Source organism: Rhinopithecus roxellana, chromosome 1 (assembly GCF_007565055.1).
Source record: "Rhinopithecus roxellana isolate Shanxi Qingling chromosome 1, ASM756505v1, whole genome shotgun sequence".
Taxonomy (NCBI): domain Eukaryota; kingdom Metazoa; phylum Chordata; class Mammalia; order Primates; family Cercopithecidae; genus Rhinopithecus; species Rhinopithecus roxellana.
Genome location: NC_044549.1, coordinates 56,252,259 through 56,276,002, shown reverse-complemented (window position 1 = coordinate 56,276,002; position 23,744 = coordinate 56,252,259). Strand labels below are relative to the sequence as shown.

General features: G+C 56.5%; 1 protein-coding gene across 2 annotated transcripts in view; it reads left to right on the top strand.

Moving 5' to 3' along the window:
• GNAI2 (G protein subunit alpha i2) overlaps nt 1-23,744 on the top strand; it is a 31,705-nt gene continuing 7,961 nt past the window's right edge. The window contains exon 1 of one of the 2 annotated variants that reach the window (XM_010369319.1): nt 1-1,928. Coding sequence is in view for 1 of the 2 variants with exons in the window: in XM_010369310.2 (XP_010367612.1) it covers nt 7,399-7,516 (118 nt within the window). In the remaining variant the exon portion in view is untranslated. Of the gene's footprint in view, nt 1,929-7,009; nt 7,517-23,744 lie in introns of those variants that run through there. The other variant, XM_010369310.2, reaches the window with a different exon arrangement.

Below are 23,744 nucleotides of genomic sequence, written 5' to 3'. Positions count from 1 at the left end.
ATTAAATTAAATTCCAGGAAGCAGTGCTAATGACAGCCCTAACGAGTCGCCGGAGAGGCTCCCAGCCCCAGCCTTTGGAAAGCATGGCAAGGAGGACTAGGCAATAACGTGAACAAAGCAGTAGCTCCTGGGAATAGAATTGATTATCATTTCCCAGGCCCTCCAAGGACCCTGGGCTTCCCAGGGTGGGTGGCCTTTGGAGACTGCCTATACAACAGGCACAGTGGCAGGTTGTACCATGAACTCTTCAAGGACAAAGAGAAGGAGGGAGGTTAAGTTTAGTCCTTGGCCCCAAAACCCTGAGAGCTCCTGAGTTCACTGCAGGGCTTGGGTAGCTCCTCCCCCGTCATACAGGAGCACCCTGAATGCCAGAACCAGTTGGATTTGTAGGGCTAGGCATGGATCACTGGCTTGGAGATGCTGGTGCCCCTACCTCAGCATCCCCTGGAGACTTGGGAATCCCCTGTGTGGCTTGTTGCTCCGTGATGCCTCATGGCAGTCCCCTCTCACACCAGTGTTTTCTTGCTCTCACTATTCTGGCCAGGCTGGGCTCCTCTCTGGTTCGGGAGCATCCAGCTCCTTCCCAACACAGGGCCCTTGCACTTGCCGCTGCCTCTGTCGTCACTCTCCTCTGGCTTGTTACAAGACTGGTCCTTCCACATGATTCAGAGATCCCCTCCTCAGACTGTCTTCTCCTGCACACACCTCCCAGTGGCTGTAGAGTCACCCTATTGATTTCCTCTGATATGGTGAAATTCATTTCCCTGTTTGTTTGGTGTGTGTTCCTCAAGGACAGGGCCCAGCTGCCTCTTTTACCATAGTGTTCTCAGCACATTGGCAGGCAATATGTTCAGGGAACAGTGGTTGAACAGATGACCCCTTCCTCTGGATCCTCCCGCACTGACCCCAAGCCTCCACCCCTGTGTCAGGTTGGGCCCCCTTGCCTAATCCAGATGCTTATGAGGAAGGGGTCCTGGGGCCTGAATTCTCCGGGTTAAAACTAATGATCTGTGAAGAAGGTGGATGACCAGAAAGGGGGACTTTGGGATCCAGGACTCCCAGGCTTTCGGGTTTTCCTCCTGGACGAAGAGAGACCTGGGAAGAGGGCACTGCCAGGGAGCAGGGAGGGAGGGCAGGATGGCTGACTCCACTTTCAGAACTTCCACTGGGCTAAGAAGCAGGAAGGGGAAAGCGCAGAAGATGCACCAGGAAGTGGAGTCTGCCCCAGGGCAGTAAGGAGGGAGCAAGCTGTGACCACCCAGGTCTAAAAGCAGTAGCTGCAAGGCTGTGATTGAGTTGGTCACAGGTCCTTGGTGGGGGACTCCCTATCACCTGGGAGCCATGGAGGTAGGGTGGTCAGGATCCTGAACTCTGGGCATCCCTGTGGGGTCCTACCTGGTCCTGGACTCTGGGCAGGGACAGGCACACCCACCCCGAAACTGCCTTTGGGGAAGTGCTAGCAGCTTCCCCTTCCTGGAGCCTGCAGGCAAGCGTGTCACAGCCCACTGAGAGGGTCTTCGTTCCTCACCCTGCTCAGGGCTACTGCTTGGTAGGAACTCAGGCCAAGCTGGACCTGCTGTGCTGCCCGTGGTGAGCCCCAAGGCTATTCTGGCAGTAGGGGTGAGCCAGCAGCTACTACTTCTTCATTTCAGCTGAGATGTCACCCTCAGCTCTGCTGATATCATTCCATTGTCCTTTATGGTCTAGTCCAAGTGGTGCTGGGCCTGGTGGCCATGGGGACAAGTCATGCCTCCTCCAGTGCTCGTGAGGCCCTGGCTAGGCAGCTGCCCCCAAAATGACCTCTCCTGAAAGGACTTCTGGATTCCTGAGTATGAAGAAACCGGGATGCCCACGATGTACCTCACCAATGACTGTGACTGGGTCCTGGCCCACTCTGGACCTCAGCTGACTCAGCTGCAAAGCAAGGGGTTTGTTTCTCTAGCTCTCAGCCTTGATTTTCTCACTGGCCCTTCCCCAGACCCCTGCCTCTCAGTCCTACTGCCCTTCCTTTGCTTGTACTCTTCCATATTCTTGCAATATTCTTCCTCACTGTTCTTCTCCCTCTAGCACTCCCTGCATCACCTCCTCAAAGAAAGCTTCTTGATCTTCCCAGGCACCACTGGTTTCTCTCTTGTCTGTGTATACAGCTACATGAATATTTCCATAGGGGTGGCAGCTCCCAGCTCCAGGATGAAGAGACTGATTGATTGATTGATTGACTGATTGATTGATTTTGAGACGGAGTCTACCTCTGTTGCCAGGCTGGAGGGCAGTGATGTGATCTTAGCTCACTGCAACCTCCACCTCCCGGTTTCAAGCGATTCTCCTGCCTCAGCCTCCCAATTAGCTGGGATTACAGGCATGAACTGCCATGCCCAGCTAATTTTCGTATTTTTAGTAGAGATGGGGTTTCACCATGTTGGCCAGGATAGTCAATCTCCTGACCTCATGATCCTCCCACCTCAGCCTTCCAAAGTTTTGGGATTACAGGCGCGAGCCACCGCACCCGGCCTTATTCATTTAAATTGACACATATTTACCTGCTACCCTGCAAGAAGCCTGGAATTAGGGATGTGAGTGGGATAGACCCACCACCAGAATAGTGGGATGTGGCTGGGGAAGGGGAAACCCCAGGACAATGGGACTCAGGCCCAGCTCCCAGCCAGGGAATTAAAGGTGGGGAGGAGGGATTAATTTAACAGGGTAGGGGGATGGGAGGGAAGATCCGGGGATGGAGAGAGCAAGGGAAGCCAGATGGTTGGAGTGCCAGTGTGTTGCACGTGGAGGGACATGAGGTAGACCCTTGAGTGGAGACAATCATAAAGCCTTACAGAAATCGCTACTATTGGGCCAGGCACGGTGCCTCATGCCTGTAATCCCAGCACTTTGGGAGGCCAAGGCAGGAGGATTGCCTGAGTGAGCCCAGGAGTTCAAGACCAGCCTGGGCAACATGGTGAGACCCCATCTCTATTTAAAAAAAAAATGGGGGGGCCGCGCATGGTGGTTCACGCCTGCAATCCCAGCACTTTGTGAGGTCAAGGCAGGCAGATGACCTGAGATCAGGAGTTTGAGACTGGCCTGGCCAACATGGCAAAACCCCATCTCTACTGAAAATACAAAAATTAGCTGGGTGTGGTGGCGGGTGCCTGTAATCCCAGCTACTTGGAAAGCTGAGGCACGAGAATCACTTGAACCTGGGAGGCAGAGATTGCAGTGAGCCGAGATCGTGCCACTGCACTCCAGCTTGGGCAATAGAGCGAGACACAGTCTCAAAAAAAAGAAATCCCTACTATAACACCTCACCCTTATTGAGGGCTTCCTATGTGCCATGTACATTCTGCATGTTTTACATGTTTCCTCCTGAAGTCCTGACATCTGCCTATGCTTTGGGTATGTGTAACCATCAGGCCCATTTTACTGATAAGAAAACCGAGGCACAGGGAGTTTCTGGTACTTGTCCAAAGTAACAAGTAGCTGGCAAGTTTGCAAACTGCTCCTCAGAGTCTTTGCTTCCAACTGCCAGCCTACAGCCTCCACCTGCTACAGAGTCCAAACCAGTGTGTGTGGGGGCTTTATCTATTGTCAGGGCATTGGGGAACCACAGAAGGTTTCCGAGCAAGGAGGTGATGTGATTTCTTTCAGTAGGATGCCCTTGGCTGCCATGTGGAGGATAAATTGTAGGGAAACAGGAGAGCCAAGGAAGAGGCTAGAGTCCTAGGCTGGGAGATAGTGGTGACAGAGAACAAATACAGATTGAAGGGGAAATTGAGGTAGGGAAGAGGCTGGCGGCATATAGGGGTAGGGGAGGGGGGTCATTGCTGTGGCTGGTGGGGGGACCATGAAGTGGTGGAGAGCCTTGGAACAGGGGCCAGTGGGATGGGATGTACCCAGTTCTGGACAGTGTGGGTTTGAGGTGCCTAGGTGTCTCGGGGAGGCTTCAGAGCAGTGGTGGACATGGGGTTGGCAATCAAGGAAATCAGGCTGGAGAGGACCTTGTGGGGTTCTGAGCCCCCGGAGTGGGAGGTGTATGACTGGAGTGGCAAGCAGAGGCCTGGCCATAGCCTTGGGGACCCCATGGAGATGGAGAGGGAGCAGCTAGCAGGGTGGAAGCAAGGGTTGCTGGACTCCCTGGGAAGAGCATAGGACTGGAAAGGAGCAGCTAACTGGTGGGAAGGGTGCCATAACCACAGGACCTGGCCTGGGATGGGGGAAGGCCATGCCTTCCAGTGGCCCCATCCTGCCCTGCCTCCATAGATTGGGGTCTGTGTTGTGCCCACCTACTGAGAGCAGGGCCTCCAAGGGGCTGACAGGTTCTCCCTGTTGCCTGGCAACTGTGAGAGCTGTTGGCTGTTGCTAGGAGCAGGCTAGAGAGGCCAGAGGAGCGAGGATCAGCTCTCAAGCCTGGGGCGGGGTGATGGGTGGAGGGAAGGGGAGGGGCCCACCTTGGAAGCCAGTTTGTAGTCTGTGCATGGACAGACTATTCTTGGCCATATGTACCCATTTTTGTAGTGTGTTCTGTGAATATGAGGCATGTTGGAGGCTGACCTATGTGTGGGTGTATACAGCGTATCTGTGGCCCTGGTGGGCGTTATGTGTCCTCAACATGTTGTTGCACACCCATGGCAGGGCCTGCTTGAGCTTCAGAGCAGTGGTGGACATGGGGCATCATATCCCATGTCTCAGGACAGGAGGGAGCCCTGAGGGAGTCATTGGAGGACTTCCAGGCCAATGACTCCTCAACAAGACAGACATTCAGATAGGGATATGCAGACACTCCAGGGAGAACAGCCAAACTGGGGATTGGGAGCTGGAACAAAATGTGTACCAAGGTTCTTTTTTTTTTTTTTTTTTTTTTTTTTTTTTTTGAGACGGAGTCTCGCTCTGTCGCCCAGGCTGGAGTGCAGTGGCCGGATCTCAGCTCACTGCAAGCTCCGCCTCCCGGGTTTAGGCCATTCTCCTGCCTCAGCCTCCCAAGTAGCTGGGACTACAGGCACCCGCCAACTCGCCCAGCTAGTTTTTTGTATTTTTTAGTAGAGACGGGGTTTCGCCGTGTTAGCTAGGTTGGTCTCGATCTCCTGACCTCGCGATCCACCCGTCTCGGCCTCCCAAAGTGCTGGGATTACAGGCTTGAGCCACCGCGCCCGGCCGGTTCTTTTTTTTTTGAAACGGAATCTTGCTCTGTTGCCCAGGTTAGAGTGCAGTGGTGTGATCTCAACTCACTGCAATCTCCAGTTCCCAGGTTCAAGTGATTCTCCTGTTTCAGCCTCCTGAGTAACCGGGATTACAGGCACATGCCACCATGCCCAGCTAATTTTTTTTTTTTTTTTTAAATGGGGTTTCGCTCTTGTTGCCCAGGCTAGAGTGCAATGGTGTGACATTGGCTCACTGCAACCTTCGCCTCCTGGGTTCAAGCAATTCTCCTGCCTCAGTCTCCCAAGTAGCTGGGATTACAGGCACCCACCACCACGCCCAGCTAATTTTTTGTATTTTAGTAGAGACAGGGTTTCTCCATGTTGGTCAGGCTGGTCTGGAACTGTTGACCTCAGGTGATCCGCCCACCTCAGCCTCCCAAAGTGCTGGGATTACAGGTGTGAGCCACCGCACCCAGCCTAATTTTTGTAATTGTAGTAAAGACAAGGTTTCACCATGTTGGCCAGGCTGGTCTTTAACTCCTGACCTCAAGAGATTTGCCTGCTTCAGCCTCCCAGAGTGCTGGGATTACAGGCGTGAGCCACAATGCCCAGTCAAAATGTTTTCCAACTAGACATCGGCCTGTTGGTGGCAAGCACCCTGTCTTGCGTCAGGGGACTTCCCTGTCTTTGGGCTGGGGCCTCCTGGCCTGATGGCACTGGGGCCACACAAAATGCCTTCGTGGTTCATCTTTGGCAGCCCCTTCAAATGTCCACTCGAGGTTGGGGCTCTGGGCACAGGATCAGAAAGACTTGAAATGTTCAGCTAGAAACACTGCTGCCTCCACCCCAATTTGCCTGGCCATGGGGTTGCAGCCATTACCCAGTGGGGACAGGCCACAGGAGGGTGGGATGTGGGATCATGGCCACCTCCAGACGTGGACAGGCCATGGAAGAGACAAGTCATAAGATCGTGGCCACTTTTGTTTCTAGAAGTCCAGTGGCAACTCCTTCCTCTTTCTTCCCTCCCAACCCCCTCACCCTGCCTGCCCGCCCTCCCCTCTTCCTCCCTCTCCACCCTCTCACCCTCTCTCCCTTTCTCCCTTGGGTCCTGATTGCCTGGTCCCAGATTGGAGTCCAGGATGGCTGCCTGCAGAAGAATGCCTCCTGGTAGGTTGGGGAAGGATGGATATGAGAAGTCACCCAGCTAAAGGAGACGACAGCCTAGGCAAAGGTGTAAAGATGGAAATCAACTTTTTTTTTTTTCTTTTGAGATGGAGCCTTGCTCTGTCACCCAAGCTGGAGTGCAATGAATGGTGTGATCTCGGCCCACTGCAACCTCCGCCTCCCGGGTTGAAGCAGTTCTCTTGCCTCAGCCTCCTGAGTAGCTGGGATTACAGGCGCCCACCACCACGCCCAGCTAATTTTTGTATTTTTAGTAGAGACGGGGGTTTCACCATGTTGGCCAGGCTGGTCTCGAACTCCTGACCTCAAGTGATCCTCCCGCCTCCGCCTCCAAAAGTGCTGGGATTACTGGCGTGAGCCCCTGCGCCCGGCCTTTGTGTTTTCTTTTTCGATTTGCTGCAACCCAAAACCGCCTCAAGACAGAGAAAACCGCAGTCCAGAAAGGCTCCCGAGTTCTGTAGATTCCAAAACAAGTTTATTGGACTCATTAACTTTAACAAATGACAAAGACACGCCTCCTCCACCTAACTCGCCCAACTCGCAGAAGCTCAGAGCGCTGGTTCCTGCTCTGTCCTCGAGGGCACCGGATCCCCACCCTCGGGCTACCAGATCCGCCCTCCCGGCTGTCCAGCAACTGAGCGCCCGGCGCTCCGCACCCAATCACAGCCCGGCCCCGCCTGCAACCCGCCCAGTGCCGGGTCCCTGGGTTTGGATCCACCCCTATTGCCTTTGCTCCGCGTGGCCACGCCTGCAGCCGAGGCCCGAGCCTGGGCTGCGCCTAACTGCCCCCTTCGCCCCGCCCTCGAGCCAATCACCAGCCTCGAATCTCCTCTGGCCCCGCCTCCAGACCCGCCCCGGCCCAGTCCGGGGCTTGGTTAGCCCAGGCCCCACCCCCGGCCCGCCCCGCCGTCGGTGCGCGGCTGTCGGGAAGGCGCCTCCTGCAGACGCTCTGAACTGCCGACCCGAGAGCTTCCCGCGGAGGGCTGGTAGTGGGAGCGGAGCGGGTCGGGCGGGGCCGGGCGGGGCCGAGCCGGGCCGTGGGCCGTGTGGGGGCCGGGCGGCGGCCGAGCCGGCGGACGGCGGGATGGGCTGCACCGTGAGCGCCGAGGACAAGGCGGCGGCCGAGCGCTCTAAGATGATCGACAAGAACCTGCGGGAGGACGGGGAGAAGGCGGCGCGGGAGGTGAAGTTGCTGCTGTTGGGTGAGGCCGCGTCCCGCACTGGGATCCTTAATTCCCAGCTCGAATCCCCAGACAAGGACTTTGACCTCTCATACTAGGGCTTCGAACTCCCAGACTCGGGCTGTCTGGGACCCCACACCTGGGCCAGGACCAGGGTTGAAAACTCTAGGTTGGGCTAGACCTTCGATCCTGCCCAGACTCTAGACCAGACCCCTATTTCATCCCAGACCTCCAAATCCAGTCAACAGTGCCCCAACACCCGCGGTCCAGTGCCCTGCTTGGCCATCCCCCCTTGCTAACCAGCTTCACAGAACTTCAGGGACCCCGCCATCCTTCCTTACACTTTACCCAAACCCCCAGGATGCCCGCCACTTGTTCCCCAACCCTCAGGCTCCACTTGTTTTCCTCATCTGCGCCTTTTATTCCTGTTGGGCATGAGCATCCCGCGGAGCCCCTGCCAGGCCCCCTACCCACTCCCTCCTTCTCCCTCTGTGCCCCATCCCTAGTCTGGAATCTGTATCTTCCACCTGTGCGTTCTGACCCAAGGAACCTCTCGAATGGGAAACTGCTCTTGAGCCCGCTCTCCAACTGGAACCCCTTCAGCGAGCCCTGCTCCCTGCTTCCTGCCCTCCAGGTCCTTCTCTGCAAGCATCACTCCGGAAACCTTCTGCTGATCCTCCACTAAGTTCTCTTACACTCTGGCCTTCCCCAATCCTTCCACCTCTCCTGCACCAAGTGGGCTGGGCTAGGAGGAGGGAGCCTCGGATTGGAGAGGGCCTAGGCTGCCTTACGCAGAACCCCCACGGGGCTGGACTGAGGCTCCACTGGTCACGCTGTGGGAGGGGGCCAGGCCTCAGGCTTCCCAGGGAGGCTCTGCGGGCTCTATGTTTCCCAGTTTCGAAGGCCAGTCTGGGAAGTAGGAGAGAGTGTGGAGGAGTTAGGGTTGTGGTCGCCTCCAAGGCCAGGAAAGATGGTGGCTGCTAGAGGGGTGGGGGGAAGTGGAAGTGGTGAGACAGCCGACATATTGCTGCCCCTGCGGGTGAGCCCAAGAGATCTGCTAGTAGGTGCTGGGCTGCCCACACCCCTTCTGGGCTGCAAGGCCTGGGATGTAGCCTCTGAGAGTTCGGGGGCTTGTTGGATCTTGGGACCCTGTGAAGGAGGATGGTGGACTAGCTGAATGAGGAGTTGAGGGGCCAGCTAGGGGTGGGCCAGGGTGCCTCGGAGCATCCCAGCTGGCCTTTTGCAAAGACAGTGGGCCTACTGGCTGTCCCCATCCAGCCTCCCACTGGAAGTAGGGGTGGTGCCCAGTGGCAGTCTGATTTTGATTTGGGGGTTTTAGAGTTGGGGGAGGGAGGCCCTTGCAACAGCACCGTTGTAGGCTGAGTACTGCATGGGGGGGTGTGGCCCCTCAGCTTCAGAACTGTCATGGGGCTCCCAGGCTGTGAAAAGCAAGGCTTTTCGTGCTGGGCCTGTGGCCGAGGAACAGCATGTATGTTCATTATGGGCCCATCTGTTGACTGTCCCTGCGGACCCGGCCTCCGGGGCACAGCCTCGGAGGTTTCAAAATGGCATCCGCTTCACTGCTGCCTCAGGGAGGAAGAGAAGGGGCGGGAAGGGGCGGCGGCCCAGCCTCCTGGGCTGCTTTGCGTTGGGCGCTTGCCTCTTCCTGTCTCTGCTGTGAGTGCAGCAGCGGCAGTGAGTGGGTGTCGACGCTGCGGAATGCCCATCGCTGCTGCTGCTGCTGCTGCCCGATGGGCCTGGGGAGGGCACTTCCGGTACCGCTGCCTCCCAGTGCCCAGCCAGGAGTCTCTAGCCAGCCTCTCCCTAGGCTGATTGCAGTTACTGTGGTGACTGAGGAAATGCGAGACTGGACCATAGAGCTGGGGGAACGTAGGGCTTCTGGCTAGTTTTGTGTCCCGACACCAGAAGGGTCCGTGATCCCACCAGGCTTGCTCCTTGGAGCCCAGCTCAGTTTTTGGGCTAAGTCATGTGAGACCGGGCAACTCCTCCCACACTGGGCTGGCAGCAGCCAGGGATGCAGGGTCTGGCTTAGCACTTTCTAGCCTGGGGAGTTCACCCTGGGGTCCTGGCCTTCTGGCCTTTGCTTACTCTGTGAAATGGGCTTCCTGGGTTTGGGCCAAAGGAGTATCCCAGCTCAGGATGGGGAGAACAAGAGCCTCCTGGTGGTTCTTGTTGGGGATGTGGGTTGGGAGTTAAGACCCTGCAGTGTGCTGCAAAGGGCTCTAACCAAGCTCTGCCCGATATTGACGACCCAGTCTGCCATGGCTGCCTGGGGAGGGATCCTGGCTTGAGCCATGCCTTTCCCATCCAGGTGCAAGGTGGCGATGGGAGCCCAGCTGTGGCAAGTTCAGAGTTCTGGGCGCCTGTCCCATGTAGCGGGAGACTTTGTCCAGGCAACGGGACTCAGGTTGGGCAACTGCCAGCCTTCCCTCCCAGCCAGAACCACGCCTGGTGCCCCGCCTGCACACCGCCTCCCTCCATCCTGGTAGCTCTGCCAGCAGGCGGGCACAGTTCTTGTCACCAGGGTAGAGGCTGATGTGGTACACACAGGCAAGAGAGTATTTCCTGGCAGCTTGGTAGGGGGAACAGATACCAGTCCTGCGCTAGGGATGCTCCCCACTCCTACCCAGCTCAATGTGATTGACCAGCTAGGCCCAGGTGGAATCTGGGGCCCTGGTCTGGGCACTTAAGGGAAAGGAAGCCAGAGTGTGTGTGAGCGGGGAGAGTCTCTGATTTGGGATGGGCTTGTGTGGACGGCTTCACAGAAAAAGGAAACAGTGTCCACCACTGGCTCCATAAAGGCTTCAGAATGTCAACAGAGCAGTTCTTTCTTGCCCCTGGAACTTTGCAGAACTGTTGTTCCCTACTTGATTGTTCTTTAAAACTTTACTCCCGGGCCGGGCGCAGTGGCTCAAGCCTGTAATCCCAGCACTTTGGGAGGCCGAGACGGGCGGATCACGAGGTCAGGAGATCGAGACCATCCTGGCTAAGAGTGAAACCCCGTCTCTACTAAAAAATACAAAAAAACGAGCCGGGCGAGGTGGCGGGCGCCTGTAGTCCCAGCTACTCGGGAGGCTGAGCCAGGAGAATGGCATAAACCCGGGAGGCGGAGCTTGCAGTGAGCTGAGATCCGGCCGCTGCACTCCAGCCCGGGCGACAGAGCGAGACTCCGTCTCAAAAAAAATAAATAAATTAAAAAAAAAAACTTTACTCCCGGATCACCTCCCAGGATCCTTCCTGGACATCCTCCTTCGGCCAAGGCTGGTGAAACATCTGGCTCCCAGCGCTGTTGTTTCCCCCCTCAGATGCCTGGAGACTGCAGGGCAGGGCTAAGTCCTCTTCATTTCTGTGCCCAGCATGGAGCCTGGCATCTACTGGGTGCTTCTCATCTGTTTGATGAATGAAGGAAGTATCCTCTGAACCTGATTTTGTGTAGATAGAGGAGTAAACTGAGTGGCAGTTCGTGTACTGTGGTCAGGTGGCAAGGGCCCACAGGCCCACCGCAGGGTTGGTGACCAGCATTGAGGGGACACTGAGAAAAGTTCTTCAGGCTGTTTCTTCCCAGCCCCACCACAGGCTATGCTGGCACCTAAGAGACAGGTCTTACCCCCCGCAGTGCGGAACTCCTGCTGAGCAGAGTGGCTTTGGATTCTTCCTTCCAACTCAGGCTTTTGGTGTGCTGCTAGAGGGCTGCTGTCTCTGACACTCCAGTAGCCACAGTCGAGCTTGAGCTGGCTGGTATAGCTGGGGCTGCCCTGCAGCCCTGGGGCTCAGACCAGAGCAATGCTGTGAGGGTCCTGGTACTGGCCAGCACAGAGACTGCACATAGCAAGGGCTCAATGAAGTTTACCAAGAGAAGAAAGGGGGTTTTGTGACCTCTCTCCTATCTGTGTCTCTTGCAAAGGACTGGCATACTATAGATGCCTAATGAGTATATATGGACAGAATGAAGTGATTGAACATGTCCATGAACAGGGCAGAGCTCCTGGGAGAGGAGTAAGTATAATCCTGGGGCAGCCACTGGAGCCTGGTCTAGCTGGAGATAGATGGGAAGGGCTAGCCTGGGATTCTGGCTGGCTGGGTAGTGGGTTAGACTCTAGTGGTGCCTGTGAAGCGGGGGGCTTCCTGGAGGAGGCGTCTGCTGGGCAGCTGTGAAGGATGAACACCATTTGCCAGGGCTAGGGACTTGGGGGCAGAGGGACCAACTCGACAAGAGCACTGCAGCGGGAATACAAGACTTGGCCTGTATTCCCAAGAGCTTGGGTGGGTGTTTCCTGGCCTGGGGGGAAAGGGCCACCCTCCCTGGACCAGCCCATGGGGTAATCCAGACCTGAGTTCGAATCCCAGTTCCACCTATGGCACTGGCTGAGAAACTCAGCATCAGGTGAAGCCCTGGCAGGAGTCCTGCTCTCCACTCATAACCTGGGGGCAGAGTGCCTCCCTGCAGCCATAGGTGTTACAGGGACAGTCCACCAAAGCCTGGAGGTATGAAAAGTGGGTGAGGAAGGCCAGGCGCAGTGGCTCACGCCTGTAATCCCAGCACTTTGGGAGGTGGAGGCAGGCGGATCACCCGAGGTCAGGAGTTCAAGACCAGCCTGGCCAACATGGTGAAGCCCCATCTCTACAAAAATACAAAAATTAGCCAGGTGTGATGGTGTGAGCCTGTAACCCCAGCTACTCGGGAGGCATGAGAATCACTTGAACCTGGGAAGTGAAGGTTACAGTGGGCCGAGATCGCGCCACTGCACTCCAGCCTGGGGGACAGAGCAAGACTCTGTCTCAAAAAAAAAAAAAAAAAAAAAAGAAAGGAAGAAAGGAAAGGAAAGAAAGAAAAAATGGATGAGGGACCCACTGCTGAGAGTTTGGTGAGAAGGAGTCTCCCATCCTAGAGGCTGCCTGGCCCTGGTTTGCGGCCCTGGGGAACCCCCTCCCCTGGCCTCAGGCAGCTGTTCACAGCAAGTGGGGAGCCCAAAGCGTGCAGATAGTTGGTGCCAGCAGGAGTAACAGACTGCCCTGGGGACCTTCGACCTCTGGGGGTCTAGGTTTGGAGATGTGGCAGGGCCCTGGGTGCCAGGTGCCAGTACCCACCCAGGCTGGCCTCCGCCCCTACATTCTACCCCAGCCCTCTCCTTCACTCTGGAGCTCATTAGCACTTGAATGGGGGGCGGGGCGGCTTGGGCCTCTGAGTCTCTTCTTCCCACCCCTCCCCCAGGCTTGGCGGGGCTTTGTCTGCAGGAGCAGGCAGGGATGGAGCTCCCACACCAAGGAGTGATCAGGGGTCCAAGCCATAGCTGACCCCCTCTGCCTGCATCCTGCCCAGTTCTGCTAGGCTCAGCCCCTGCCTGTCACGCCAGTGTCAGCACAGCCAACATGAGGTCATACCTCTAGGGTAGGAGTGAGACTAGGTCCTTCAAGGGATAACTCTGAGCTGAGAGACTAGGTGAATCAGGGCAGCTGGAGCTCAGCTGGGGACATCCCAAACAGGGTGGGGGAGGGGAACCCCAGACTGAGGGCAGAGCAGGTGTGAGGACAGGGAATGAGCTCCTCTGCTGTGGCTGGAGGTAGAAGTCAAGCCAGTTGCGGGACATGGGCTTCCATGCCAGAAGCCCTGAGGCAGCATCACACCACCCACTATGTGTGGAGCCTAGGCTGCCGGGTGGGGCCTGGGGATGGTCCAGGACCCCTTTGACCCTGGGCAGCTTGTCAGGCGTTGGCCCTGGGTGGCCTGAGAGGTAGGGTCACTGAGTGGCATCACTGATGTCCCAGGCCCTTGAACATCTGTTTGCCTAGCAAGTGGCAGCAGGTAGTGCTGAAGGTGGGGTGTGGTCAGATCCCAGCAAGGTCCGTAGGCCTCCAGAACTGCAGGGGTGGGGCAGTAGGTGCACTTGGGGCTACTGGGGCCACAGGCAGACACACAGGTCCTGTATACTCTGCCCTTGATCTCAGTTCTTGGTCCCTGGCTGTGTCTCCTCAGTCTGTCTCTAAAAGCCACCCATTCACTTGGCGGGAACAGGATGGAGGAAGCTTTGTCCACCCAAGCTCTTAGCCACTGAGGAACTAGGGACTCCCCCCACCCCACCCACAGCAGAGGAGGAGACTGTCACCCCAGAGCCTGAGTGCGGCCTCCCCTACATCCCATTGTACTGTGGGGGAAGGCAGGACTGGGCAGATGGGGGCAAGGTACAGGCCAGGGAATAGTCTCATCTTCCCAGCATCTCAGGCCAGGAGTCCTGTCCTAGGAGTTCAGCGAGGAGGGGAAAGGGGTCAGCAGGTTCTGGCCAGGCCACTGGTGATGCACCCTGCCTAAGAGTGCTCTGCAAGGTGCTTTGGGGAAGGCAAAAGATTGGGCCCTTTGATGGTGTCCCTGGTACCTGATGCTCTCAGGCAGCCCTTCCCTCAGCTACAGGTGCAGGGTGGGGCCCGTCTGCCCAGCCCCACCCGGCCCTTCTAGCCTGAAGCTCTTGTTCTTACTAAACCCCAACCCCACCCTCACTCTGATGTTACTTCTTGGGGCTGTGGCTGCTCTTGGTGGCTGGGGAGGAAGAATCTTTATGGAATAACCAAACATTTGCTGGGATGGTTTTTCTGTGTCGGCCTCTGTGCACATTTACAAGGCTTGAAAGGCAGCACCACACCAGTCTGAGCAAAGGCCTAAAGGTGGGGTCATCTCAGCCTTGTTGGGAGAAGATATCCTTATGGCTTGGAGGAATCTGGAGGCTCCAAGGCTGCTGACAGCCTCAGGATATGCAAAGGAGGTGTTGGTAGCACCTACTGTGTGTGCCCCAGGCGGAAAGGAGGAGGTAGTGAAGTCTGCACGACTTGGCAGGGCAGGGCTGGGCCTCTCGGGGAAATGGTGTCCACACCAGAGGAAAAGGAGGAAGCAGCTGGGGGAGGAGGAGCCCAAAAGAGGAAGAGGCCAGAGGGCTGCCTGGTGCTAGGGTGGGGGTGAGAGCCCAAGGGCCCCCCAGGGCTTTGCCAACTGGAAGGGTCTAGGAGGTGAACACTTGCCCAGGCTTATCTGTGCACTCCTGTGGGCCATTCTAGTGGCGGTCACTGAGGTGGAGCCAGTCCAGGTAGTTGTCCCCAGCAACCGTCAGGCCCAGGATCCCAGAGAAGGTGGTGCCTCCGAGAAGGATTCCAGGCCCCTTCTTTGGCCACAGGAAGTTGTGGCTGGGAGAGGGACACTGGCGGGAGGGCTAGCAGGAAGGCAGAGGGCCGCTCTTAGATTCCCGAGCGGCCATTGCTCTCCAAAGCCGGAAGGCCAGCCACAGGCTGAGATGAATGCCTGGAAATGCAGCAGCAGCCCTGAGATGAGCTCACTCTGGATTTCCCCTGCTGGGGGCGGACAAAGGAGCCCTTGCCTCAGCCTAAGGATTCTCTGCTGACAGCACCTACTCACTGGGTCTAGGGCTGCATTCACTGGGCCTATTTCCCCTCAGGTGATAACCACAGCTGTCTCTGATTGAGCCTTGACTGTTGTGTGGAGCTGAATTGTTCATTATCTTGTCACAGTTAATCCTGTGAGGCTGGGACTAATATTCCACCCATTTCACTGATGGGCAAACTGAAGCTCAGGGATTTTATGCACTTACACAAGAAACAGAGACGCCAGGACATGACCCATGTGGTGGCCAAGCGCTTGCCTCCAGCTGCCATGGCCCCTTAGGAGTCTGTGCTGGCTGGAAGTAACGGATCAGGCAGGACAGCAGGCAGACAGTGTGGGTGCATGTGTGTTCTGCATGTGCCTATGGGCCCTGGCTCCCGGGCCTCAATTCCTCTTTTAGCAGACGGAAAGGAAGCTGTCTGACTTGGAAGGTGGGACCCAAGACTGTGTATGAATCTTTCTACAGCCATGTGGTCATGGGGGAACCCCCTGCTTTTTTTTCTTTTTGAGATGGAGTCTCACTTTGTCGCCCAGGCTGGAGTGCAGTGGCATGATCTCCGCTCACTGCAACCTCCGCCTCCTGGGTTCAAGCGATTCTCCTGCCTCAGTCTCCTGAGTAGCTGGGACTACAGGCGCACGCCACCACACCCAGCTAATTTTTGTATTTTTAGTAGAGATGGGGTTTCACCATGTTGGTCAGGCTGGTATCGAACTCCTGACCTCAAGTGATTCGTCTGCCTCGGCCTCCCAGAGTGCTGAGATTACAGGTGTGAGCCACCATGCCCGGCCACAGCTGCACCTTTTGACTTCCCGCTTTTCCTCCTAGTCCGTATCCCCTCACAGTGATGCTCAAGTTATAGCTGGCAACTTAGGACTTCATTCTTTCCCTAATATTATGCTTGTTTTCCCACAAGCCCCAGTCTTAGACTGAGACCAAACCTGGGGAAGGTTCAGAAGCTATTGAAGTGCATGATGAGGGCCCCTGAGACTGGGAATTGTCCAGAGGAATAAAAGGAAAGCTTGTTCCTTAGGGCTCCACCGTGAGTACAGGCTCAGTGCTGGGTGCATGTGTGATGCTGTGTGGCAGCGGAATGTAGCCATGGTGTCGGCTGATGACTGCATGATAGTTGATGAGGCTGGTTCCTCTTGCTCCTTGACCTCCGAATCTCAGTGTTGTGGCCTAGTGGGGTCTTGCCCTCTCCTGTAGGGGTTCCTAAGGGTTTTGCTGTGTTGCCAGGTCAGGCCTTAAGGGGCTGAGGGGGCTGAGGGGGCTGAGGGAGGCTTAGGAGAGCCAGAGCAGAAGCGTCCAAGCCTCTCTGGGCCATGAGTGAGGCCATGCACAGAGTAGAGACCTGTGCATCCTCATGGCCACCGAAGACTCTGGGTCCCAGAGGGTCCAATTCCTTACCGTGAGACCTCAGACTGGCCTCTTCCCTCTCTGTGTCCAGTACTAGAACCTATAATGCTGTGATTCTTTTTTTTTTTTTTGAGACTGGGTTTCGCTCTTGTTGCCCAGGCTAGAGTACAATGATGAGATATCAGCTCACCGCAACCTCCGTCTCCCAGGTTCAAGTGATTCTCCTGCCTCAGCCTCCAGAGTAGCTGGGATTATAGACATGTGCCACCACACCCGGCTAATTTTGTATTTTTAGTAGAGATGGGGTTTCTCCATGTTGGTCAGGCTGGTCTCTAACTCCTGACCTCAGGTGATCCGCCCACCTCGGCCTCCCAAAGTGCTGGGATTACAGGCGTGAGCCACCACGCCCCGCCAATGCTGTGATTCTTAGCATGGTCTCCTGGCCTGTGGACACAAGGACAGCTGCTGGTTTGGGTTGGGCCCTGAGGCAGTTTGAGGTGACTTTGAAGATCTGAGGGATGCTACTCAGGGCAGGCCTTGGGTTTGGCACCCTCCCTCAAGGGGTGCATTTCATAGATGAGGTCTAGGCTCCCGTTATCTTTCCCAGAGTCCACTGCTGTGAGTCAGAAGGGAAGAGACGTCATTCAGGTGCCTTGGGAACAGCGGAGGGATGCCTGAAATGAAGAGGCCTCTGGGGAGACGGTGCCAAATGGCCCAGCTCCACATGATCTGGGTCTTGTCCAGCACCTCCTGGCTCCTGCACAGAGCAGTACCTGGGGCCTGAGGGGCCAACGATGAACAGTTCTGGAGCCTCCTTTATATCAGGCCAGCCTTCCTCACCCGGTGCCAGAGTTTCTCTCTGCAGTGGAAAGGGCTCCACTGAGGGAGACACACCGTGCCCCAGAAAGCCTTTCCCATGTGTGGGCAAGACCTTAGGCTTCAGTTTCCCTAACACAGAGATCTCTGACTTGGCAGTAGCAAGCCAGGCCCCGGTTGGCAGTGCTGCCCTTATGGGCACTGTGAACCCCTGGAAGTCGCTGGAGGCAGCCGAGTTCCAGAGACTGGCAGGAGGGAGGTGTGGAGTCCGCTGGTCTGTTCAGGCATCCGTTATAGGGCCATGCCACACACACGGGTGGGGGTGTTGCCAGTCCCTTTCAAGACCTCGAGTCCCTGCCTCCCAGTGCCGGACCCGTGCTGAGCCTCCTCGGAGGGAATGAGGGGGGCCAGAGAGCAACACCTGGAGGAAGGAAGAGACGCCAGGGGCGGGGCTCAGAGGGCCTTTGTCTGGCCCGGCCTCTGCCCCTCCCTCCCGTTGCCATGGTTTCTGTGTGTGCGGAGTCTGCAGGCTGGGGGCTTCCCAGGGACGGGCTGGTGGGTGGGGCACCTTCCCCAGCCTCCCCTGGCTGTGGCTGCTTTTCTGAAACAAAACGCTCCCCAGTGTTTCCCAGCCCCCACCTCCTTCCATAGTGTCTCTGGCTGGCGGGCATCCCCTGGTGGTGGCGGGACCTGGGTCCCTAGGACTGCAGGGGACGAGGGGGTGCGCGGGATCTGAGAACCACAGTTTGAGCTGGAGATGTGGCGCCTTCCTGGGATGACAGTGGGAGGTGGTGTCTGGGCTGCCTTTGTGGTGGGCTCAGGACTACTCCCACCTGCCCCACCATGTCCCACTGGGATAGGCTGGGGAGTTGTGGCAGTGTGGGCGGGCCTGGTGCTGTGGGTTTGAGCTGGGCCGCTGCCCAAGTCTACCCTGTGGTCCCAGCCGCTGCTGCTTCTGAGAATCTCTGCCCTCGGGCCTGCCACGTCAGCTGGCCGCTCTCCCTGGCCCCACGTGTTCCCACGGAGCCCACCAGTATGGGGGTTCTCTCCAGGGAGGTCTTCTGCCCGGCTTTCTGGGTGTGTGGGGCCAGTGAGCAATGTCAGCAGTGAGGCTCCTGGGCAGGAAGGAGGCCCCAGCTGTGTAGGAGTGCCCGGTTATACGGAAGGGAAGTGACGACACAGAGCGGAAAGCCAGCAGAGGAGCCAGTAGCTCTGACTCCTGTCCCAGGTTATGCTGAGTCCCAGCAGGGAACCACCACAGCTCTGAATCAGCCTGTTAGCTGCTGTCCATTGCTCTTCATCTGCTCTTTATCTGAAAGCCTTCAGAAGCTCTCCTTCAAATGAGATGACCACAGCAGTCTTCTCTGCAGGTTGCAGGAAATGAGAGGTTTGGGGAAATCTGTACTCTTTCAAAAGGTAGAAAAATAGTGATAACTTTTACCTACATGCCCACCATGTGCCCCACACTGTGAGAAGAGCTTTGCATTTAATCCTTACCCATCTCTCAGAAGGAGACAGTGTTGTCCCATTTCACAGATGAAGTGCCAGAGAAAGGGCAGGAAAGGAGCTGAAGCTCTTGGGGATCTCAGGAAGCATCAGAGTGGACATCGGGGCTGTGGCAAGTCTGGACCTCCTTCTGGGAGAGGATCTGAAAATGGGAGGTGAGCTGGCTGGCCGCTTGAGGCTTAACAGCTCTGCCCAGGGGAAGCTGGAGCCAGAAAGGACAGCAGCAAGTCTCAGCCTCCCAGCAGATCAAAGCCTATTAAGGAGTTAGAGGGTCCAAGACGAACAGATGCTGTGACTTGAATGCTGGGGCCCAGAATAAGCATCAAGCGACCAGACCTGTGGGCCTGTCTCTCCTGCTGCAGGGGCCCTGCTGGTCTTGTTTGCGCAGGTGGAGTGGTACTGTCTCCCTTCTCTCATCGGTTCCCTCCTCTGGGGCTCAGCACTCCCAAAGTGGAAGCAGATGTTCTAATGCAGAGCAGCTGCCACCACCCAGCACATCACTGCGATTACTGCCCACCTGCTGTGGGCCCAGCAGCTGCGTCACAGGGCAAAGGCTGCAGAGGTTTCTTCCTTGGTGGGAAGAGGTGTGACTCAGTGGGGATATCAAGGCCACCCCAGGAAACCTCTGCAGGCCTCTCTAGGGATAGAGCACTTGGTGGAGCCCTCTGCGGGCAGGAGGGGCTGACTCATGCCACCTTCTATTGCCTCAGTTCCCCTACTCAGCATCTTTGCAGAAATCTGGACTCAGGCTGGACACGGTGGCTCACTCCTGTAATCCCAGCATTCTGGGAGGCCGAAGCAGGTGGATCACTTGAGGCCAGGAGTTCAAGACCAGCCCGGCCAACATGGTGAAACCCTGTCTCTACTAGAAATACAAAAATTAGCCAGGCGTAGTGGCACATGCCTGTAGTCCCAGTTACTGGGGAAGCTGAGGCAGGAGAAACGTTTGAACCAGGAGGCAGAGGTTGAACTGGGAGGCAAAGGTTGCAGTGAGCCGAGATCATGCTATTGTACTCCAGCCTGGGCGATGGAACGAGACTCTGTTTCAAAAAAAAAAGAAGAAAAACCTGGACTCAGCCACTCCTCAGAGGCAGGTGGGAGGGGAGCTGGATGCATGCAAAACTCACAGATAAGCCTCATGCCATCTTACCTGGTAGGAGATATCCATCAGGTCCTGATGGAAAGGGGACCCAGCCAGAGATGTGGAGAGTGAGGCTACTGCCACAGCTGCCAGAGCACTTAGCCTGTCGGCTGCCCGAGAGCTCTTCACCCCACCCATTCCATCCAGATGCCATACTGGGGCTCCAGCCACCTCTGCTCCTGGCCCCCTTCTCTGCTGGAGCTGCTCCTGGGCTGTGCCCCTGCCTCTGTCCCGTTGTTCCCCCTGCTTCCTGCCTGACTGCCAGCACCACGCCCTTGTCCTGCCACTCACTACTTCCCGCCTGAGTCACAGCTGCTGGTAAGACAAAGAGACCAGCCTGAGTCTAGGGATAGAGGCTCCATGACCTTGATTTGCTTACCTGTCAAGTGGAGGTCTTTTTTCAGTGACCCCTGCTGGGGGTAGAGAATGTTCTCTTAACATTTAAGAGGCCTTAGGAGGGGAAACTGAAACTCGAGGGGGACAGGGAAGTGGGCCTTCCCGGGGCTGGGGCAGGGAGCAGATATCCTGGCTTCTAGCATGACTGGCTCTGTGCTGCCTACCTCATGTCTACCAGGTCTAGCTGCTGCTAGGAAAATCAGATGCAAAGCAAGTTTGTACCCTTATCACTGCCCCTCAGCAGGGTCGCAAAGCGGCCCATATCACCTACTAAGAGTGGTCAAAGGGCCAGACCCCCTCTTCACTCCCAGTGGCCAGATAGGGAAACTAATGCCTCAAGTGGGCAGGAGTCCTGAAGTCACACAAGAGGGGGCAGCTTTCACCCTAGACCTCAAGTTCTCCGTCCCCTGGGTAGCTTCCCTGCTGAGTCTCGGCTTGCCTCATTGGGGACTGCATGGAGACTCATGACTTGGCATCCTTGGTCTCTGCTCCTTCAGTTCCCCCCGTCCTGGCTGTGACTGGCTCCTGGTTCTTTCTCCTGCTCTGGAGGAGCCAATGGGGAGGATAGTCAGGTGGCTACTACTGCCTTCCCTGCCCCAGTGGGTGCTTTGAGCCCCAGGGGAATGGGCCTTAGTGATGGAGCATCACTGTGAGGCTTTCCTGGGACCTATCCCCATGTCCCCATTGGCAGGTGGAGGAGTGTTAGTGTGGAGATCCTGGCTGCCCCTCTGCCATGCACTGCCCAATGGGGAGGAAGTGGTGCTGGTATATGCCCTGGTATACACCCCAGTGAAGATACTGGGCCTGGCGCCTGTAGTGCCCAGGGGCTAAAGCAATAGAGGGGATTGCTGCCCCAGCCATGGCGCCCCAGCCTGCCCAGGGCCTGCACATTTGTGTGTCCACAAGGTTGTGCAACCATCACTGCTATCTAATTCCAGAATATAATCACCACCCTCAAAAAGAAACCTCATACCCAACTAGCTGTCACTCCCCATCTCCCCACATCCCCTCCCCTCATCCTGGAAAGCAGGCCTGGGACAGTCAGAAGCTCAGTGATTGCAGATGCCTGGTGGCATTTGTGAGGAGGGCTCAGGCCCTTCCCCTCAGGGTGGTCTCTGGCGTAGGGGGCTGAAGGTGGGCAGGGGCCTTGGCACGGCCTTCCACCATGTCCCAATGCCTGCTGCTGCTTGTTGAGCGCTGCACACATGGCCTAGAGTCTGCCTGGGGAGACAGGGAGTGAACCCAGTGCCAGGTGGACTGTGTGGCTCCGCTGCAGTACCGGGCACTCAGGACAGTTCTAGGAGGGACTGCATGGTGGACAGGTGCGCTCCCTGCAGAGGGGACTCTAACCTGTGACCTCAGCCTCCCTGGACCTCAGTTCCTTCATTGGTTAGAGCGGGGTGAGAGTGGAACCTACCTCCCAGGATTGCTGTGGAGATGGCAGTTGGTGGGTGTCATTGATGTAGAACAGCATCCGACACATGGTGAGCGCTGTTTTCATATAGCTTTGCTGTCGATATTGCCGATGTTACTGTTTTTTTTTGTTTTGTTTTGTTTTTTGAGACGGAGTCTCGCTCTATCGCCCAGGCTGGAGTGCAGTGGCCGGATCTCAGCTCACTGCAAGCTCCGCCTCCCGGGTTTGCGCCATTCTCCCGCCTCGGCCTCCCGAGTAGCTGGGACTACAGGCGCCCGCCACCTCGCCCGGCTAGTTTTTTTTGTATTTTTTAGTAGAGACGGGGTTTCGCCGTGTTCGCCAGGATGGTCTCGATCTCCTGACCTCGTGATCCACCCGTCTCGGCCTCCCAAAGTGCTGGGATTACAGGCTTGAGCCACCGCGCCTGGCCACCGATGTTATTGTTACTGCTTGTGTTTGTTTGTGTGTTAGCACCTTCATTCTTCTGAGGTAGTTTTGACCAGCCCCGAGGGATACTGGTGAGGTTGGCCCGAGTACCCAAGTTTGACCTCTGCACAGACCGCACTGCCCACCCAGCTAAGCTGTACGGAGGAACAGACGTGCCACAGTGATCAGAATTGAGACACTGTGAATGGGGCATGGGGCACATATTCCCAGCAAAGAGAACAGCATGAGCAGGGCCCTGGAGGTGGCTACAGGTAGTACCTGGCAGCTGCAGGTCTGACTGGCAGTGATGGGGCAGGAGCAGAGGGGTCTGGGAAGAACAGCAGGGCCCAGCTGGGGGCCATTCGACCTGGAGCTCAAGACAGCCAGCAGCAAGGGAGCAAGGTCAAGGTGAGGCCTTGCCTCCACTCCCTCTGGCCCCCAGCCAGGGAGTTGGGTGGCCCTCCTGGTCCTTCTTCACACAGACTCCCTGGGTAATACAGCCTCCTGGGCTGCACTTCTCAAGATCTGGCTCTGTTATCTGGGATGGGACCTGGAAGTCTGTTTTTTTGTTGTTGTTTTTGTTTTTGTTTTTTTTTAAAGACCAAGTTTCGCTCTTGTTGCCCAGGCTGGAGTGCAATGGCATGATCTCGACTCACTGCAATCTCCACCTCCCGGGTTCAAGCGATTCTTCTGCCTCAGCCTCCCGAGCCTCTGGGATTATAGGCACCTGCCACCATGCCCAGCTAGTTTTTGTTATTTTTAGTAGAGATGGGGTTTCGACATGTTGGTCAGGGTGGTCTCGAACTACTGACCTCAGGTGATCCACCTGCCTCGGCCTCCCACAGTGCTGGGATTACAGGCGTGAGCTATCGCGCCCAGTGGAATCTGCCCTTTTAAACACCTCCCCAGGGCATTGTCTGGCAGAGTCTTAGCCACATTTTGAGAATGGCAGGGTGGACCTGGCATCATGGGTTCCCTCCACCCTCTTGCCCTTCTGAGTCCTGGCTACATGATCTTAGATCAATATTTTATTTTTCTGAGCCTCAATGTCCTCATCTGTAGAATGGGAACAGAAACAGTATCTTCTGTGACTAACACAGGAGAGAATGCAGCAAATCTCAGTACCAGCTAAGGAGAAATATGGGCCAGGGCTGTACCAGGCCAGGGAAAAGCTTGAGTCAGTATGGGCGTGTGTGGGTGTGGGTGTGTGAAATACATCGCAGGTCTCCCAGATTCATGAGTCAGTACGTTTCTGTGTTAGTTATACTGTAGGTCTCCCAGATTCTAGCCTTCTAGCCTCCATCTGCTCAGGGCAGACCTGGGTGCAGTGAGCAGAGGGCGGGGCATTGGGCCATGTCCAGAAAGCTGAAGTGTGACGCTGTGCTTCTGCTTAGGGCCCTGGTTGCTAAGGCTGAGAGTGTGGGGAGAAGAAGGGCTGCTACCCTGTTGGATGGAGTATGCAGGGCATCTTCCTGCCAGCTCTGTCCAGGGTACCATATTGGCATGCACCAGCTGCACAGGTTGATGAGCCTATGTATGTGAGAACAGGTTGACTCCTTTAGGTCTGGCCAAGTCTCCAGCCAAGACCCCTGAACTCAACCAGGACAATGGGGAGCCATGGTGGGCAGCAGAGCTTGTGGGAGGCAAAGGCCTGCAGAGAGTCTGCCATGGGGCACAGGTGCTCTAGGTTACCTTGACCACTGTGGCCTTGCCAGCTGCATTCCTGGTAGCTCAACTGCCCACCAGGCCCAGCTGCCTCCATCTCATGGTGCAGCTGGTAGGATGGTT